Source organism: Triticum dicoccoides, chromosome 7B, assembly GCF_002162155.2.
Source record: "Triticum dicoccoides isolate Atlit2015 ecotype Zavitan chromosome 7B, WEW_v2.0, whole genome shotgun sequence".
Taxonomy (NCBI): domain Eukaryota; kingdom Viridiplantae; phylum Streptophyta; class Magnoliopsida; order Poales; family Poaceae; genus Triticum; species Triticum dicoccoides.
This window is the reverse complement of record NC_041393.1, coordinates 410376819-410396303: the sequence shown is the minus strand read 5'-3', so window position 1 is coordinate 410396303 and position 19485 is coordinate 410376819. Positions and strand designations below refer to the sequence as shown.

At 41.1% G+C, this 19485-nt stretch overlaps 2 protein-coding genes across 5 annotated transcripts in view; one reads left to right on the top strand and one right to left on the bottom strand.

The window, feature by feature from the left end:
* The first annotated feature begins 1619 nt into the window (after positions 1-1619).
* Positions 1620-2965, top strand: LOC119337090 (60S acidic ribosomal protein P1-like). Of its 2 annotated transcripts, none has more exons than XM_037609202.1 (4): positions 1620-1707; positions 1824-1925; positions 2030-2153; positions 2623-2965. In XM_037609202.1, exons 2-4 carry the CDS (start codon positions 1857-1859, stop codon positions 2760-2762), a joined length of 333 nt encoding a protein of 110 aa, XP_037465099.1. In that variant the 5' UTR covers positions 1620-1707; positions 1824-1856; the 3' UTR covers positions 2763-2965. The 2 variants fall into 2 exon arrangements, with proteins under 2 accessions (XP_037465099.1, XP_037465100.1); XM_037609203.1 differs by having other exon boundaries at positions 1639-1707; positions 1831-1925.
* A 1036-nt stretch (positions 2966-4001) lies between these two features.
* Positions 4002-19485, bottom strand: part of LOC119336584 — a 28146-nt gene continuing 12662 nt past the window's right edge. For 2 of the 3 annotated variants that reach the window (XM_037608627.1, XM_037608628.1), the window contains exons 21-47: positions 19168-19359; positions 18971-19087; positions 18526-18788; positions 16907-18447; positions 15661-16814; positions 13764-13892; positions 13538-13690; positions 12633-13229; positions 12493-12564; positions 11523-11987; positions 11261-11447; positions 10940-11180; positions 10463-10837; positions 10014-10130; positions 9485-9758; positions 9174-9287; positions 8990-9073; positions 8542-8592; positions 8281-8457; positions 7877-8190; positions 7449-7793; positions 7284-7365; positions 6586-6732; positions 5937-6041; positions 5551-5853; positions 5173-5242; positions 4002-5098 (exon numbers count right to left, since the gene is read on the bottom strand). In XM_037608627.1, the coding sequence (XP_037464524.1) occupies positions 4437-5098; positions 5173-5242; positions 5551-5853; positions 5937-6041; positions 6586-6732; positions 7284-7365; positions 7449-7793; positions 7877-8190; positions 8281-8457; positions 8542-8592; positions 8990-9073; positions 9174-9287; positions 9485-9758; positions 10014-10130; positions 10463-10837; positions 10940-11180; positions 11261-11447; positions 11523-11987; positions 12493-12564; positions 12633-13229; positions 13538-13690; positions 13764-13892; positions 15661-16814; positions 16907-18447; positions 18526-18788; positions 18971-19087; positions 19168-19359 (8331 nt within the window). In that variant the 3' untranslated portion in view covers positions 4002-4436. The remainder of the gene's footprint in view (positions 5099-5172; positions 5243-5550; positions 5854-5936; positions 6042-6585; positions 6733-7283; positions 7366-7448; positions 7794-7876; positions 8191-8280; positions 8458-8541; positions 8593-8989; positions 9074-9173; positions 9288-9484; positions 9759-10013; positions 10131-10462; positions 10838-10939; positions 11181-11260; positions 11448-11522; positions 11988-12492; positions 12565-12632; positions 13230-13537; positions 13691-13763; positions 13893-15660; positions 16815-16906; positions 18448-18525; positions 18789-18970; positions 19088-19167; positions 19360-19485) is intronic. The other variant, XM_037608629.1, reaches the window with a different exon arrangement.

The following is a 19485-nucleotide window of genomic DNA, read 5'->3' as shown; positions in this document are numbered from 1 at the left end:
TCTCAAGGCATGGAAATCTAGGGCGCAATGTATGACTCGATCCTTCCTCCATGGTCTCCTCCTTCGGCCCGGTCAGATCCTGCAGTCCACTTACCGACTCTCTAGGCGCTCACGGTGGGTGGGTGGGGGGGGGTACGTTTATTCTGGAGTCTTAATCGTGCAACGGAGGTGCCTCACGTTGGTCGTGACGTGGTCTAGGTGCTCTGTGTCATATATCCTTGCCTTCCATGGATGGAGTTCGGACTGGCGAGTTTAGCACTGTGGTGTTTTTCTCCGTTCTATTCTTACCCACATTGTTGTGGTGCCACCTCACTCCATGTTGTATTGCTCTCTTCTACCTATCAAGGATAAGATACACAATTCTTTGTGTATTCGCGAAAAAAATATGTCCTTCTAAAGTATTGTTTCAGAAGATATGTTTTTTCTACATCATATTTGTTCAAAATTAAAGATTTAGTTCTTCAGATTTTTTTACTTTTGATTCTACTAGCAACTTCTTTAAAAACGAACCAAAAGTACATCGTGAAACATTAACGAAATGAGACGGAGCAACTAATTAACGAGCGCTCCTTTAGGAGCCTCGCAATGATCAGCGCCACTTGGCGCGCTCTCAGCCATTCGCCACGTGTCGCGCTCTGGGCGCTCCCTCCGGATTTTATTTTTTATTTTTCCGCATGCATTTTCGGCTTTTTAACGGTTTCCCCCTTTTTTGACGTTTTGGTTTTTCACCGGGCTTCCCTAACTTTTTGATTTGCGCAAAAAAACGTGTTTTTTTGCGAGAGTCACGGTTTTGCTTCCGCGAGAGGCACGGTTTTGCTTTCGCGAGAGTCATGGCCGTGCCTCTCGAAAACGAAAAAACGCGTTTTTGTTTTTTCCTTTTGCGAGTCACGGGTTTACTTTCGCGAGAATCACGGCCGTGCCTCTCGGAAACGGAAAAAAATGCGTTTTCTATTTTTTTCACAAGTCACGGTTTTGCTTCCACGAGAGGCATGGTTGTGCTTTCGCGAGAGTCACGGCCGTGCCTCTCGGAAACGGAAACACATTTTCTGTTTTTTTTTTCTTTCGCGAGAGTCATGGTTTTGCTTCCGCGAGAGGCATGGGCGTGCCTTTTTCGGAAAGGAAAAAAACCGTGCTCCCGGTTCGGTTTTTCGTTTGATTTTTTTTATAAAAAAAGTTCGTCAAAACCTATCAATATGGGATCTAGTTTTGAAGATCTCGACGCGAGAAATCCAAGGTGAAAATGGTTCGAGATTTAGATGCACGGTTTAAAAAATAAAACATTTTGAATAAACGGATGTACGAAAAAAGGGAAAACTCTCAGATTGTAACAAGCCGCGCACATACAGCACGCCACTTAACAAGTTGGAGCGATTTTCGCAAGTCTTAATTTCGGAAAAGAGAAAACGATTCGCGAACACACAGTCGTAGAAACAGTAGAACCATGGGCCGTCGTAGAAACAGCCCACAGAAGAAGCACCGCTTCTTTTAGGAGGCCCTTAGTTTTTTTACAGACCCAACACATGACGGAACAATGGGCCCATTTACCACATGCACACAAAGGCCCATGAGACCGTTCAGTCCAGCCCAAACTTCTACCGCGAAACCCTAGTACTCGGCACGAACCACTTATAAATTCCCATCCAGCGGGCCTCCCCAAACCCTAGAAGCTCCCTGCCTCCTGCGCCTCCACTTCCATCGCCTCCCAAGGTAAGCGCCGCCGCCTCCCTTCTTTCCCACCTTGCCGCCGCCGCCGCAGCCTTCCCTTCCCCCCTTTGACGCTGCATCTAATCCTAACGATTTTCTCCGTGTCTTTACTCTTGGAGATCGCAGATCTGCTCCGGTGAGAATCCGTCGCCATGTCTTCCAGCGAGGTCGCCTGCACCCTTGCCGCCCTCATCCTCCACGATGACGGGATCCCCATCACTGTAAGTTGCTCGTTTTGGTTCTTTCTCTTCTTTGCGCGATTCCTGGTATGTTTCGTTGTCTGAGGGTTTTCGTTGTCTGAGGGTTGTTGCTCTTCCCAACGCAGTCTGAGAAGATCGCGACGGTGGTGAAGGCTGCCGGAATCAAGGTTGAGGCCTACTGGCCCGCGCTTTTCGCCAAGCTCCTGGAGAAGAGGAGCGTCGATGACCTCATCCTTTCCGTCGGATCTGGTAAACCTCTCCCGTTCTCACTGTGTTATATTCCTCTGTAGTTTATCGAAGGCTTTGATTCACGTGGCCCGTTGTTTACTTAGCAGTAGAAATATCATATTGTTGCCACTGCCTCTAATTTATTTAACGAACTTCGATCTGCATCTTGGTTAGTCTGTGCAAGTAGAGAATCCATCGCTTCACTTCATGTTAGAAAACTTATTATTAAAATTGAAGGATAATCTTCCTAGTCAAGACTTGTAGATGTACCTCTTAGCTGTTCTGTTTTCTGAATTTAATTTCACGTGTAAAATTGTAGTCATCCCTGTTTGACCAATCTCGTGCATTTTTATAGTAGAGAATGAGTATTGCCATTCGGGATGATTTTAGTTTATCATGAGCAGCAACAGCAATCGTTCTATGCTTTGCATATATGTTTACTATCGCCTTTTATTTTGTTAATGTAGTAATGATTTTGATTCGTTTCCAGGTGGAGGTGGTGCTCCAGCTGCTGCTGCCGCTGCCCCGGCTGCTGGTGGTGCTGCTGCCGCTGAAGAGAAGAAAGAAGAGAAAAAGGAGGAGGCTAAGGAAGAGAGCGATGATGACATGGGCTTCAGCTTGTTCGACTAAGCAGTTCAATTCCAGTTCTCCTGTGGAATCTTTTATGCTAAGGATTACTTATCTTATGTGCTTTTAGGTCGAATTTTGCGGATTTAATATGTTTGAGACCTAAGTATCTGTGCAATGAGTACTGCAAACCACCTTGGGATGGTCTTTTTAGAATGAAAATGGTTTTGGTGCTTGGTTGAAAAGCCATTGCTTGTTTTACCCTACTGGTTATGTTGTCCCCAGCTTTCGATGCTCTGTGCTTGGTTGACTGCTTTTTGAATCTGTCTCTCCATTAATTATGGACCTAAATCTGTTAGTAATATCTAGTTCCATCTGTTTGTGTATGTCTGCAAGTGAGGTGTTTCTAATCTGTAGGTAAACGTATGCGGTACTGGAGCTTGCACGGTAATTTGACAGCTAACGTAACAACCGCAGTGTTTTATCAACCAAACTCCAGTTCCTCAAACATTCGCTGACAGTCTTATGGGACGGAGGGAGAAATATCTATAAAAATATTAAAATAAATGTACTAGGATTAAAGTAAGTGTGCCATGGGTTTCGTTCCTAAGGATAGGAAGAATTCCTTCATAGAGGTTTCCATTCCTAAAGCTCTAAAAGGAATTTTTTTTCTATAATGAAATTCCTAAGATAAACACGAGTAGATCGGCTTACCTCGAAATTTCATATGCTGATTCTGTAAATCCTAAAATCCCTGAAACAAATTGATCACTCCTTCATTGTTAGAGTTCACCTTTTTTTTGTTGCAAAATGCAAAACAATGCAGTCCGGAGCTCTTCTAAATGTGGTTTGAATCGTTGTTCTACAAAGTTAACTGGAACTCAAACGTAATGAAAATTACCACATGAGCCTGCTTGACCCGTCAATGACATCTATGTACGTGCCCCTAAGGACCACCGTCTTGGAGCCGACACCAAGTATCGCCATATGACGACCCTAACCTCATCAAAACGGCATGAACCAACATCGGAGCTTTGACAAACTTGAAGGATCGAAACCTGAAAGACATTCAAGAAGCGCTCCCATCCCGAGCGCTGCACCTGCGAGGATAAACCGGAGCGAGGGCAGTGGGGTTTCCCTTCCTGCCGCCGGAGCGGTAGGCAAAAGGGAGATGAATCCACAAGTCTTCTTTTTTGTTCTCTTTTTGAGTAAAAAATGAATCCACCAGCTCGTCGGTGAATTGGGTTAAGGAAAGAAATGAGAGGAAGTCGCACCGGATTCAATCCTTTAAGAATGGAAAACTCAAGGTTTGTAGTTCGGAAGATGTCTGGCTGGCTAGTCATAGTGGATAACAAAACTTTTGGGACTCAAATGCCATTATTTACAGAACCGTGGACAAAATTCTGGAAAACCCTACATGTGTACATTTGGCCTACAAAAAGGCTGAAACCTTAATCCTATCTGTTCCGTGGTGGATCATCCAGGAAAAAGGCTACAAAATTATGCCAGCTACGCCAGCCCCTCGTATATCAGTATCTATCCTGATCTACTAATGGTATCAACAGATGCTTACGGATGACGATCACTTGCTTAACACGCCTCTTGTATGGAGCGGTTGTTCCGAAGGTCATCCACGTTCACTGGACGCTGCGCAGTGATCCTGGCTGGTGTCGTCTGAGGTGTATGCTGACTGCCCCCATTCACAAGCACTGTAGTAAGGCTCAAGACCCAGAAACCTCAGCTAATGTTGCTTCGGTGAAGGATGTTCTTGTCCCATCTCCTTGCCTTTCCCTTCTCTATAAGTGCCATTAAGAACTGCAACGTGCCCTCTGCATCTTCGATGCTTGGCAGCTCGACACTGAAATGAAATAGTGGGATGAAGGCTGAGCTCAGGGCAATGTCTCTTGATCTGCCTCTTTTGTCCCTCGGCGATGTTTCGCCGTTGCTCCCAACAATGTTCACTACCTCCTGAGCTCTGTCCAGATGAACAATAGATTTCAGGTTCATCTCAGTTTCAATAGCCCACTGTGGGTCAGGAGGAACACCAGCAAACTGGGGTGACCCCAAATCCACCAAGTACCGGCTCGAGACTAGCAGGAGCAGTTTCTCACTAAGCACAAGGAACTTTCCGGGCTCTCGGAGTGTCTTGCACACGACAAATGTCTCATCCTTCAGCCTGCCACCATCAGCTCGGAGAAGCAAAGATACTCCAACTGCTTCTTCCCAGGAGTATGGGAACAAAGGGCGATCTCTGGCCACAGGCCTCGAGAAACGGACACGCAGGCGGTTGGATTCATGAGGATTGCTTCGGTTTCTTATGCTCTGTGCAGTTTTGCCTGTGGCTTCAAGAATACTGGCCATAGGCCTAGCCACAAGCCCAGCTGTTCCCATTGCTATACCTGTAAAATAGATACAGTTGGTCAATGTCTGGAGCAATAAAAGCTGTCTGCAAGGGCCTATCGAGTGGCATTACCTGAGATAACCCCAGGAAGACCATGTTTCTCAGCACCTCTGATTGGCGATTGGAGGAGCCCAGTCAGACCCTAAAGAACAAGATTGAAATGCACACATTGTATGCTGCTTTAGAGACAGGTCCAGCAACATTCTATGGCACGCATACTGAAGAATGAATGCGTAAATAATAGCTGTGAGCTGTGACAGATTTTCTTTCCAATAGTATGTAGTGGAAGGACGCAGTTACTAAACTGTGTACAACTATCAAAACTATGGAGCAAGAACAGGTCATCAGGTTCCAATTCAAAGAGTCATCTAGGATTTGGGTGTTACAATAGAACAGACAACGGCTATAGAGGTAAATCAGTAATACTTGATCAAGAGAGATGGCTTTCACCTCTAGAAACCCATTCAGCACTCCTTCCCCATGCAAACCTAGCTGTCTGTCCCGTTCATCCAGTTTGGAAGCGGTTTGCTCATCATATGTAAACGCAACAAGGCCCTGCATAACAAATTTCCATGAGCTATGAGAGCCCGTGACTTCTGGAGAGCGTAATTTCCAATGATCAAACTGGAGCTCAGATAATACCTTATAGGCAGTTTTACTAAAGTGAGAAGTGGCGCTACTGACTGCATAAACCGTACTGCCAATAAGATTTTTTGAACCTTGTGCGATACCGTTTAATAGTTCAACAGGACTCTGTCAAAGAGTAAATCAATAGAACTTCAAGAAAAGAAGGATTAAAGAATTGCTAGTTCCTTAAGAAAACTGCATTTACAAACCTGCAATTTCCCTTTCCTTGAGGCAGACATAAAGTCTTTTAAGCCAAATCCAACATTCCTGGCAAAACCCATAGGATTCCCTATAACGCCAGCAGAGCCAAAAACCTGCACTTACAGTATATCACAACAAATTCTGCTCCCAAGACACATGTACTCCCTCCGTCCCATAATGTAAGACGCTTTTTAACACTAGTGTGGTGTCAAAAAACGTCTTACATTATGGGACGGAGGGAGTAGTAACTATGTAATACTGTTGGACATTGGAAACACAGATTATATAAACCAAGGTAGTCCTATAGAATACAATACTGCCCGCTTCTTAACGGGAAAAAGAAAAGAAATGGAGGTAAATGTTGGCACAAGCACATGGTTGCAGCCACTCACACTGCAGAAGATCTTAGGGGAGCAACAAATATCCATGTAGTTTTGGTTCCAGGATTGTTCAATAAGCTTATTAAGGTTATTTTGGACATTAAAGAAGATGCCCCCAAAAAAAGATATAATCCCTCCGCCCCAAATTACTTGTCGCAGAAATGGATGTATCTAGAACTAAAAATACGTCTAGATACATCCATTTGGGCGACAAGTAATTTGGGACGGAGGGAATACTTGACTAGAAAGAATACTAGCTTGAATGGTGCCAATTTACCTTATAGAGTTCATGAAGCAACTGCCTGCTATAGTGCCTCACAAGAATGTCCTGGATGGATTGCCAACTTGCCATAAGATTTTCTACCATTATTTCTCCTAGATGAACTGGTACTCCTTCAACGTCAATGAGAGCCATAAGGCCTCTCTGCAACCAAAATGCTTAATTAAGACGGCATACATGAAATACCCTAGTAAATAACTTCAGAGCCTACAAACAGATCAAGTGCTGAACAATCCATGTGCATATGTGCTACCAGGTCAACACTATCTACACTAGATAAGAATTCAGGACAAGCAAATATGTTACTTTGCACTCGTATGGCATTGTCCAACTCAAGACAGAGCCACAGATAATCTACCATCTTTGTAAACTGTATCAATCAGCAGCACATTCTGAGAAAAGAGAACTCAATGGATCCAGCTTTCATATAAAATAAACACGTGTAGTTCCTCCAAAAAGAAAGGAAGAAAGAACTTATGTAGATAACAGAAGCACGCACAATGCTCTGATGTGAAATCCTCTTATAAAGAAATTCAGTTGTAGTACAGAATGAAGTAATTAACATTTGTAGGGCCTGTAGAAATGTATGAGTATATAACTATCCTTTAAGAAGCGCGGCCAAGTAATACCGTAGAAACAAAAAACATTTTCTTTTGCATAATATCTTCGGAAGTGCATGGAGTATATTGTTCCACCTGAATTGCAGTACTGTTGTTGAAGCTTGTGCTGGGGTCTGAGACACCTTCATTCCTATTGAGCCATGGAGTGCTAGTAAAACTACAGCAAAAGACAGTCACTGGTAAATTGATAATGGTTTTTCACAGTGGTGTCCGGAAACATAATCACAGAGAAGAAATAACCTGAAAGTTAACTTGACAGGAGTCAACTCAAACAATTCAATATATACTTTCTTCTGTTTCCTGGCTAATAGGTGTATCTGTTGCCATGGTGCACCAATCGGGATAACAGACGGCAGCAGTCCATTGTCTTGATCAGTGTCCACTGTGTAGGAGCTTTGGGGCTTGTCTGACAGGTTTTTTGATATTTTTGCATATTCACCAAAAATATCAGTAGCACCACATAAAATACTTGAGTCTACACTTTTCTCCAACAGACCAAAATGCACTCTAGAGGAAACGGATCTAAAAAAGTCAATCATGCTCAGGACAAGTCGTTCTTCAAGTTCAAGGCAGAAAGGTGCTACACTGTGAACCACCAAATGAAGAAAATTACCGCAAGTTCAGATATAAACATCTGAAATAACTTAAACTGATAGCGTAAATAATACCTGATGTTTATACGTTGATACGAAAGAAATGATGTATCTCTAGTTCTCCATTTTACTGCAGCAAACCGCAGCACAGGTTCTGGGGTATTAGAACTTCTACTCTCATTTAGAGATTTCAGCTTGATATCTTTACTCTTCAAAAAATTAATCGATTTTCCCTTGTGGCTTCCCTCAAATGACAGCATGACAGGGTATGGGCTGTCAGAGAATTGATTATCAATTTGCATACTTGGTATTTCAACCGTGATCCGCTGCTGATCTAAGCTCTGCATGGCAACAAATGTCATATCCTTGGCAGAAGCAAACAACAATTCCTGGCAAAAAAAAGGCGAAGTATATTAAAATATATGAAGTGCTGAAAATTTCTTGGTGGGATTCAGCCTCAACCATAGCACTCTGTTCACCTGAGGAGAAGAGCTTATCAAAGATATGCCCATGAATGGTAAGTGTATTTTGATAACTTCAGTGAAGTTCAACTCGATCTCCTGTTTGTGATCAGCATCCTTTGGTTCCCTTGATCCAAGGACACCTGCTTCTTTTGTGTCCATGTTGTGACAATTTGAATCAATAATACTGAGCACCTGCAGTTTATTATCGCAATGAAAAACTAACAAGAGAAACATATTCGATCAAATCTTGATGGCTACTGGTCCTTGGAAAATAACCTTTATTGCTCCCTCCGCATGCACCGAGATGCCAAATTTTCTTTCGGCTTTCTGGCAAAAACATATTAAACAGAACCAGGTCAGAAAGCAACTGAAAAATATCAACAATATTGATAAGCAGAACCGACTAAGATTATCATAAATCAAACCAAGCATAAAACCAGCCTTTTCTCTTTCTTTCATGTGATTAAGTAGTGATTTTCCCTGGCCGTAATAAATAGAACCATGTGAAATCGGGCAACACAATTCCTATTGTCACAAAGTTTCTCCACACAAAATTCGCAAGCATAAACAGTGCTTAATTAAAAGGACCTGTTATTAACTGATTATTATTTGATAAAGCCTCTTAAGTTTAGCAACTCTAGTCAATATTATCGTGTTAATAACAAAAATGCCAAGTTAACCCTTGATCTATTCAGTTAGCAGCAGCTACAAGACATTGAACTACCTCAGGTGTGGAAGGTAGGGCCACATGAACATCATCACTGAGAACATCCAGACTGTATGTACCCAAACTCCGTTCCCCAGGAACCTGTACGGGAGAGAAACCATGTTGTATACTTGCTTGAGAGATTAAACTGAAAAAATAAGTTGTTTAAAAAATAACTGAAGAAAGAAGCTCAATAAAGTACCTCAACAATAAGACGGTGAGGATAGCAAGGTTCATCCCAGGCATATTGACATGATGTGTAAGGATATACAATTGTTTCAATAGATTCACATCTCTGCTGATATATCCGCAGTTTCTGAATTAAAAAAAACAATCGTAAACTTGAGAACCAGAGTTTCAAGAAAGCTACTCCCTCCGTTCCAAATTAGTTGAATTGGATTTATCTAGATACGGATGTATCTAACACTAAAACATGTCTAGATATATCCGTATCTAGACAAATCCGAGTCAACTAATTTGGAACAGAGGGAGTACATAGCAAGAGCTATTTACCTCGAGCGAAAAGTTGTCAATCCTGTAAGGTACAAAACCAGTCTTATCATCAGACAGCAGAATCAGTATTGTACCGGTAGTACTATTGTTTCTTCCAGCAATTTTTTTGCTATGTATGTCTATATCAGCATTTTGTACTTCCACTCGAACCATATTTGATACACCTGAGGCACTATTCCTCATTTTCACTTGGGCATCTCCCAGGCGGTCAGGGAAAAAGCTACCAGACCATTGCCATCCTGGCCCATCAAATCGAATCGAGACAAGCAATTCTCTGCAAACAGAGTATCCTCAGAACAAACTGTAAATACTTGAAAAGGGTCTATGGAGAGCACATATAACCATACCATGCTGATAAAATTGAGAACTGAATTCAGTTTAATATTCTAAATCCAAATTTCTAAATTTACATGCATGAATTGTTGGCTCATACATATGAACTGACCATTTCTTAAAAATCAAACTAAGCAAGCTAGTTAAGAACAGAAATTGTATGGCTAAGCTCCAGATACAAAGGATAATAACTCACCTGGCTGTATCAGCCCAGTGAAGAAAAGAGTGTTGTCCCGAGCTCAAATGCTTAGAAAATCTTGTTCCCTTTTGTTTATAGAACATATCATTGCTGCATGCATTACAAATTACATATCTGAAAAAACAGGGGAAAAGAGGTAGAATAAAAAATTAGCCAGGCCACCAGAGAATGAAAAAGTTACATGTCAGAAAAAAAAATTGAAAATTAGTTTTGATTGGCTGCTACAGCCTTAAGGCAGTAGAATCCTCAGAAAAATTATGTCTGAAATTTATAGCATTTCAGGACTACAGACAATCACAAAGTAAATCATGTAAAAGGAACGAACCAGCCAAGGCTACTGCAGAACTCCAGTGTGCTAAGTTTCATTTGTTATGAGTAAAAATGATCATGGTGTTTTTTGAGCACTGAAACAATATCGTTGCCATTACAAGCAGTTGATGAATTACCTCGGCTGGAAAGCAATAGCCTTTGTCCTCCCAAAAAGTTCTGTCGAAACAGGTACAGATGTTACGGCTATTAAGAAGGCACTAGAAGTAGATGATTGTGGAATAGTGAGACTCGTTGAACCACTGGAAGGGACAAGGAGAAATGGACTCGACCAATCTCGTCGAGTTGTTTCAGTTCCACTATTAGGTACGGATGCATTCAGCTTAACTGAAAGTTCAGTTGGAGGTGTATGTCCAGCAGGAGCAAACATGTAAGCTTTAGCCTCTCTGTCACATTCTTTCTGCACATGCTCACTGTTATTTGCAACTCTTCTGTTTGAATGAGAGCTGTGTCCATCAATAAAATCCAACTGTGGCATTTTACTTGCAAAGTGCCTGATAAAAGAAACGCACAAGTTATTTCAAACACAAAGCCGAAAAACAAAGTTAGTTTTTAACACAAGCATATGAATGCTTTTACGGGCCATAGTCACTGACTGTATGGATGGGTCTTCTGAAACAAGAGAAAGGCCATTTTTCCCGAGCACATGTCTTGTGTGCCCATCTAACTCAAAACTGCAAGGGATCAAAAGGGTGGACCCGCTCCTCTCATAGCTGATTTCTGTGACTGTAAGCAAGAGATCTGTGCAATTGTACAAAAGAAATGGCACGGAAAGGCACAGCTCTCTTGCACCAGAATGAGCATCTGTTGCTTTCTCCAGCATAACATTGAAAGGACCTGCCAAAGAAACCGCTACCGAAATTTTAGCTATGCACTATCAACTTATTCGGAGTAAAGAGAAAGGCTGAACAACATACATTTCGACACATTTGAGTAGAACGCGATCGTCTCTGTTAAGGAGAATTTCAAGCCATTTGATGTGGCTCCATTAGAGAACGATTCCACACGGGGAAACTTTATGGTCACAGATCTGTAATCTTGAATATGAAATGTGATTCCAAGATCGTTGGAGGGGTCAACAAAATAAATAGAGGCGGTACCCACCTGTGAGTATCATTCAGTAACGAATTAGCGAAATAATAGTCAAGGTAACATATATGTATGGCATCAGAAACTTACCTCCTTAAGTGAAACCTGATGTGCAACCCCACCATTATCTATTGTCAAAGATACACACACAGGGAGATAGTTCTTTATGAGAAGAGGTGTACTAAGTCGGACTTGCCGGATGAAATGCGTTCTTGTTAAAACCTGCTTAGAAGCCCTTGGAGCAGTATTTCCAAGAATTGGTTGTGCATTCAAATGGTCAGTGCAGTACTGACCTTTCTGGGCACTACTAGATGAAGGGACAGTGTACTCTTCAACAGATACACAGCAGCGAAATGGATCATTACTAGGGTGAGAAGGATAGCACACAGATGATTTCATAAAACCCACCCTGCTTTCACGTGAAAGCAAACTTGATAAGGAGTGGGTTTCACTCCACAAATAAGTTCTGCCAACAGGATGCCACCTAATCTGGCCAGCCTCAGACAAATGAACCGGCAGGGGAATCTCTTTGTTTGGAAGAATTGGCCCGATTACCTGCAGGATAAAGTTTCTTGAGAAATCTCATGTTTGTTCCTTGTGAATCATCAATTAACCAAGAGTGCTCTACGGTGAGTAGCTGAGAAGTTGATATTAGGTAGCAAATGAAGTATACAAGAACATGTTTAGAAGAGTAAAATGCACAGATTTGAACAGAGCACAAATCGTGCAATTACTCTCTGCATTGTGCAAGAATAGAATTACAAGTTTAAAGCTAGTGGTAGCAGGCAATCTATCAGAGTTCATGGTAGGATTGTCCTTTCATATATAAATAAACATTTTGAATCCAAATGTGACTTCAAAGTTTGAAATTCAGCCACCAACCACCTGCTTTTCCCCAATTTCCAATAGTTATTTTTCGCATTTTCTTTAATCTAGAACATGAATGAACAATAAAGGCACAATGAGGCCAACATTAATCTATTCTTGTACTTTGATAGTACCTTTATAAACATTTTCTCAAAACAGTTGCAAGATAAAATTAGGAAGAATATATATATACCTTTGAGGAAACACCAAATGGTATATCAAACCGCAACTCAAGGGGCATTGATGTTGCATTGAAGAGTATGACCTACAAAAAGAGATCATAAGCCCGTGTATGCGGATAATGATGCAACTGATCATTCAAAAGGTCATTACCGTTGAGTAAACTCGTACAAGTTTGCTATAATTCTGCAAGGAAACATCGAGTACAACAGGCACAATTAATCCATCATGATGGCTACCCTTTCTACCAGATCCAAATGCTTCCAAGCTTTCCTCGCCAAGAATTGGCTTCTTACTTGAAGAGAAGTTGACTTCAAAGAAGTAAATGCCCACAAGGTCAATTGACATTGGCTTAGAGGACCCGGAAGTCCCATCAAATTCAATGGAAATCATATAGTGTGAGACTGCACTCATCCATTTCTCGATGAGGTGTTCAGATGATCGTGCTTCCCTGTGCTGGAAGAAGAATTCATCTAGAGTTTCTTCAACATATATCGGGACAGAATATCCTGCCGGCACAGAATTCTCATCTACTACAGAGAAACTATCAATGTCATCTGAATTAACAGCACCACGATACACCTTGAAACTAAATGGCAGTGATGTGTCATTTGAGAGAATATATGGTGCGTATCTCCTGGTGTGCACATCATCACGGCTTAACCTCACGATCCCAGGATCTTCTCGAAGATCACCTCCACTACTTGGATTAAGAGAATCTGTGATCATCTCACTAAGTCTGAAGATAGCCTACATATGCAAATGATGAAATCAGAGCAATATACTTGAGAATTGGGACTCAAAAGCACATACAGATATCACACACTGCTGAGTTAATTTAAGAAAAAAGAACTTCTAAGCTAAATAAGTGTCAATGCTCCTTGAGAACAGATATATAGCTACATTCTATCTGCAGACTCACTGCCCTGATTCCTGAATCACGTTAATCAAGATGATAATGGCAGTAGAAAACTATAATGTCAATTACTTGAAGATAGGACAGAACAATAATTTGCCTCTTGACAAGTTTGAAAATACAGTATGCCAAGATCATGTACCTCGATCAAGGGCTCTGATATATTAACATTAAGCTGCTTGCTTGAATTTAGCGACACCTCAGTAATGGGAGATACATCCAGTGCATGATCAGCACATTTTTGAAGTATGTTTAACTGAAAACTTGAGGGCTCTATAAAAGGTTCCCACATAACCTACACACATATAAATTGTTATTCCTTTATACCATGAAAAACATGATACATCAGCAACGAAGCATAACTTTACCTTGTCGATGTTGTTGTAATTTATCAGAAAGTCAACAAAAGCAGAAACTTCAGTCTCAACACCCATTTGACTAAATTGCAGTGACAAGTTCTTCACCAACGTCTCTATAACAGGCCCATGACTGCTCCACTGTCAAGAAAGCATTACCAAAACCCAGAATGAGCTAAATGTTGAAGCTTACAAAGAGGATATGCCAATCAGCATATTTGAGTACACAAAAAGACACATAGACATAAAAAAAATCGTCTGATCAATTAAAAAATAGACAATTTTTTTATTAGGGGCAAAGTAGACTTCAAAGTCATCTTACAGATTCAGTTGCAAGGTTGACCAAACAAAGCTAATGATCCATTACTGCTGAAGGTACGGAACCGTCTTTGGAAGGCACCAGCTAATGTTTCATTCTGTGACATTCTTTACATTATTCAGCTCGCTTCAATACTTCATAGTGCTCCCTTCTTAACAGCAATATATTCAAATTATTTTTGATGATCCATACAATGAAGCTATGGGAGAGAGTCATTGAGCACCGCTTAAGAAGAACGACAAGCGTGACCAAAAATCAGTTTGGTTTCATGCCTGGGAGGTCGACCATGGAAGCCATTTTCTTGGTACGACAACTTATGGAGAGATACAGGGAGCAAAAGAAGGACCTGCATATGGTGTTAATTGACTTGGAGAAGGCCTATGATAAGATACCGCGGAATGTCATGTGGTGGGCCTTGGAGAAACACAAAGTCCCAGCAAAGTACATTACCCTCATCAAGGACATGCACGATAATGTTGTCACAAGTGTTCGAACAAGTGATGTCGACAACTTCCCGATTAAGATGGGACTGCATCAGGGGTCAGCTTTGAGCCCTTATCTTTTTGCCTTGGTGATGGATGAGGTCAAAGGGATATACAAGGAGATATCCCATGGTGTATGCTCTTTGCGGATGATGTGGTGCTAGTTGACGATAGTCGGACGGTGGTCAATAGGAAGTTAGAGTTATGGAGACAAACCTTGGAATCGAAAGGTTTTAGGCTCAGTAGAACTAAAACCGAGTACATGAGGTGCGGGTTCAGTACTACTAGGCGCGAGAAGGAGGAGGTTAGCCTTGATGGGCAGCTGGTGCCTCAGAAGGACACCTTTCTATATTTGGGGTCAATGCTGCAGAAGGGTGGGGGTATTGATGAAGATGTGAACCATCGCATCAAAGCCGGATGGATGAAGTGGCGCCAAGCTTCTGGCATTCTCTGTGACAAGAGAGTGCCACAAAAGCTAAAAGGCAAGTTCTGCAGGACGGCGGTTCGACCCGCAATGTTGTATGGCACTGAGTGTTGGCTGACTAAAAGGCAACATGTTCAACAGTTAGGTATGGCGGATAGAGTTGGGATAGCACCAATTGAAGAGAAGCTTGTCCAACATCGTCTGAGATGGTTTGGGCATATTCAGCGCAGGCCTCCAGAAGCTCCAGTGCATAGCGGACGGCTAAAGCATGCGGATAATGTCAAGAGAGGTCGGGGTAGACCGAATTTGACATGGGAGGAGTCCGTAAAGAGAGATCTGAAGGATTGGAGTATCACCAAAGAACTAGCTATGGACAGGGGTGCGTGGAAGCTTGCTATCCATGTGCCAGAACCATGAATTGGTCGCGAGATCTTATGGGTTTCACCTCTAGCCTACACCAACTTGTTTGGGACTAAAGGCTTTGTTGTTGTTGCTTTATCTACCAAATGGCCAAGAAAATGGCTAAGTCGCATGACACTGCAAGTATTTTCCAGTGATACCCCACCTCACAAACCCGAATAAAACATTCAACAAATAGCCGGTCTAAGGATATTTGTTACATATCTAAGCTTTTATGGCATTTCATTACAGCAAATTAACAACTAGCAATGTAGCATAACTTACCCTTCCATCATTTAGCAGGAGAGAACCTTTTCTTAATCCCGCCTTCAATGTCACAGAACAAAATGAGGAAGCTGATGACGACGATTTAGGAAATCTGAGTTCTATACTACGCCAGAAACTAAATATCTGGTGTGAAAAACTAACATCCATGTATTCTGCTTGTAGATCAACAGAAAGATGTAGCATGTCAGTTTCTGATTGATGAATATAGCCACCAGCTTTAATCTTAGATATATGCATGAACGGAACAGAGGCACCCTTGCTCACTTGGATCATCTCCAGTATTACTTTTACTCTATCTAAATCACATTTGAACTTCACCCAGCTTTCACCTAACATGACCACAAAATGTTTACTCTCAAAAGTTAAGGTGACAAATTTGCAACCTCTTGGTTCAATGGATTGAGTATCATCTGCATGGTGGATCAAATAAGAACCAGAGTTCCCGTCAACCCTTGGATAATTGCTATTCTCATTTTGCTCTTTCTCCCAGATAGGTACATGAACAACAACAGCAATATTTTCACATGTTACCACCAAGTAAGAATTGTCTTGTGATTCTGATTCAAGAAATGATGACATTGCAGAGCCTGAAAAATGAGGTGAAGCTGCTGGATGCCCCACATGCAAACTGTTGTCTTCCTTTCTTATGTAGGAATGAAAATGGTTGATAATGATATCCCAATCAACTAAATATAACCAGGTCTCGAAAAAGGGTACAGTAATTAATATCTCATCTCGCCCAGCATGATGCTTTGTGAACTTGATTAGAATAGGAGATGATGGCCCATCAGAAACTATGGAGACAAGAGTGTGGCCACCAGATGAGTGTAGAGCTAAAGAGACAATATCCATGTCAACATGCTCAGGTTTTTCATTAACCATTACAGCAGAAACATCAAACTCAAGGTTTGCAGTGGCAACCTTCTCCAATGGCAAAACTTTATCTTTTGAGTGACCAAAGAGAACCACCAGATCCTTGATAGAAATAGTAATATTAATAGGCTCATTAGATTCAACGCTCTCCTCATTGGATCTTCTACGTTCTAAAAACTGACGGGCATTGCCTTCGTACATTTTACTTTCTTTGACAATTGAAGTTAACTCGTCAGTAATACGAAAAACTGTCTCCATCCCGTCCATAAAATACAAATCTGTACAAGATAAGACAGAGTATGGTATTATTACATAACCAATACATATCAAGAAATGTTTAAAAGAAGATAGTATCAATCCAAATACATACCTTCAGAAATCAAATTGCATTTTGATATTTTGCTCATAATGAAAGTGGCCAACAAAGGCTGCTCGGTGCAGGATGGTTTTTTGCAAGGAACTTGAATCCATATACCGGCATCAAGCTTTTCCACAAGAGGGTGTATTCTTGCAGGCATGTCCTCATCAAGCTTCGGGATAAATTTCGTTTGCTCATTCAGGAATACAAGTGATATGGATGCATCTCTTAAACATAGGCTGATGACATCAGCTCTACTGGAAAGAGTACATTCTGAACTCAAGAATTCTTTGGGAATACGCTTGACAAATTCTGTTGAAATCCCAGTTGGAATGAACTCGCAGAAAAAATATGGAACACCAAGTTTTATACAAAAAAGTTCTTGATTTTCGACAGGAAAAAGTATAACACAATCACATATCTCAATTTTGTAGGTGATACTGTCATGCAATTCTCCGGAACACTCAAGATTGTTACTTGCCACAGAGTGATGCTCTTCCACCATAGGATCCCAATCATCCAATAAAAAATATCCAATAATCATTGCCAGCAATTTTGTTGGTAATACACAACAAACATTTTGGGTTGCAATACATACTTCAGTTGAGAGAGCAGACAAGTCCTTTTTGACACGGACATTGAGTACATTAGAATTACCATGTGAATAAGTCCCCCAGAGTACCTCACTGACACTTGGTGATGTCCACGGTGAAGCAAGCAATATATCTTTAGCAGAGAACAATAGGTCCCATGAAGTTGCATCTGCCAGTGAGAATGTTGCTATAGACTCGGGAACAGTGAGTGTTGCTAAAATACCACATGATTCATGGAAATGAGTTCTAACCGAAACAAGTGATAAATCCAGAACGGTAGTGCTGACATTATTTGTGTTATTCAGTGAGTTAGATGAACAGCTAGTATGCTCATTTTTACACTGTGCATTGCTTGCAAGCTCTGGTGCAGAGTAACCATTTAAACCTGAAGTCTCATGACACTGTTTACTCTTTGAAGATGTAATATCTAAGGCCTCAACATCTTGAGTTTCTAAACATCCGAAATTAGATATGATATCAGCATGTAAAAAGGGAAAGTGATCAACAGAAACTCCTCCAAATGATGTGCTCTCTGCTCCACAGATATCTGACAATGAAAGCTTAGGAAATTTGGCATTGGCTGCCTTAGGTTTCATGGAACTCTGGTCCATTGTTGAGGACACAACAGCACTGCCACCTGGAGATACTGCATCAAGATTGCTCAAAAACTTCTTTATCCGACCAAATACAGATGGATGAACATGCAGATCAACATCATTTAAGTTCAACTGGTACACATGATGTATTTGATCATTATATTTGTGAGTCCTGTAATGCAGCTTTAAGCAAGCCTCGGCAGCAGAACTTTCAGGAAAACCTGTCAAGTCTACACAAGTGCTAGTTTTGTAGTTTCCTGATGAACATAGCACATGTGAATTTGATTTGTTCTTCAGATCAGTGGAAGTAATTTCAACCATCTTGGTGATGATCCAAAGTTCTGACAATTCCCACACAGCATACCTACAAAATAACAACACCAATTCACATATTAAAATCACAGGAGATAATCAAGATTGCCAAATTGTGAAAATTGATAACCTGATGTCAATATCTCCAACACTAACAGTGATGAGTGAACATTCCTTGCCATTGTCTTCAAGGTCAACCCTTAAACTCAGTTTGTCCAGCTTGAGAGATGCAGACATATTTAAGGCTGGTTTATTGGGCCCATTAGTCATGGTATCAACGGAAGTGTTGCTTCCAACTAGGTTACTTTCTTTCAGATAGGTACACAAATTAACAACAGCACTGTACATTGTCCGAGAGAAGTAGATATTGGCAGATCGCACAATAGAAGCAACCTGCCAAAATGGTTCCAGAAAATATTTTTAAAGACACTTACATACAAAGAGGGAAAAGAAAGAAAATAGATCATATATAGTATAAACCAGCTAACCATCTTTTGTATGCATTTCTATAAATATACAAGAATCCAGAACATCAAAACCATACAAGAAGACACCTATCCTTCAAAAACTATTACCTCCAATTGTTTCAGCATTGGTTCATCCAAGAATATGCACAATCCAAGGACAATAGAAGCGTCCAGTTTGACCAGTGTAGAGGTTATATCATGTCTACTAGCCATCAACACCTTCACCTGCAAACAGACATATTTCTCACTGGTCCATGTGGATGTTGAATGAAAATTAACTGAAGAGCATGTACACAAGGCCTAACCTCGAATCCGGTGAGGCTAACCTCAAAATGATTATATAGGTCATCCAGTTGCAACCCAGGTAGCAGGCTGTCAGAAAAACAAGTAGAAGTTTTCTTCGACATGTAGTCAAGAAAATAATTGTTATCTTGTGTCTGAGAATCATCGCCAACTCTATCTTTGGATCGCATGGATATATCTTCAGCCTCAAAAACCTGCAATTTGTACTTGTTTCAACGACAAAGCTACCTACTATGAACCAAAAGTTCTAAAATAAAGAGGAACATCAAGAACTGTCTTTCTTCCAATTACATTGAGCTGGAAAGATGTCAGATTTTCTC

What these genes read in the sequence shown, in the direction of transcription:
- LOC119337090 (XM_037609202.1), top strand. Translation starts at nt 1,857, where the DNA reads ATGTCTTCCAGCGAGGTCGCCTGCACCCTTGCCGCCCTCATCCTCCAC. An exon ending in ATGACGGGATCCCCATCACT is followed by an intron (nt 1,926 to 2,029) that starts GTAAGTTGCTCG and finishes TTCCCAACGCAG; the next exon opens with TCTGAGAAGATCGCGACGGT. An exon ending in CATCCTTTCCGTCGGATCTG is followed by an intron (nt 2,154 to 2,622) that starts GTAAACCTCTCC and finishes ATTCGTTTCCAG; the next exon opens with GTGGAGGTGGTGCTCCAGCT.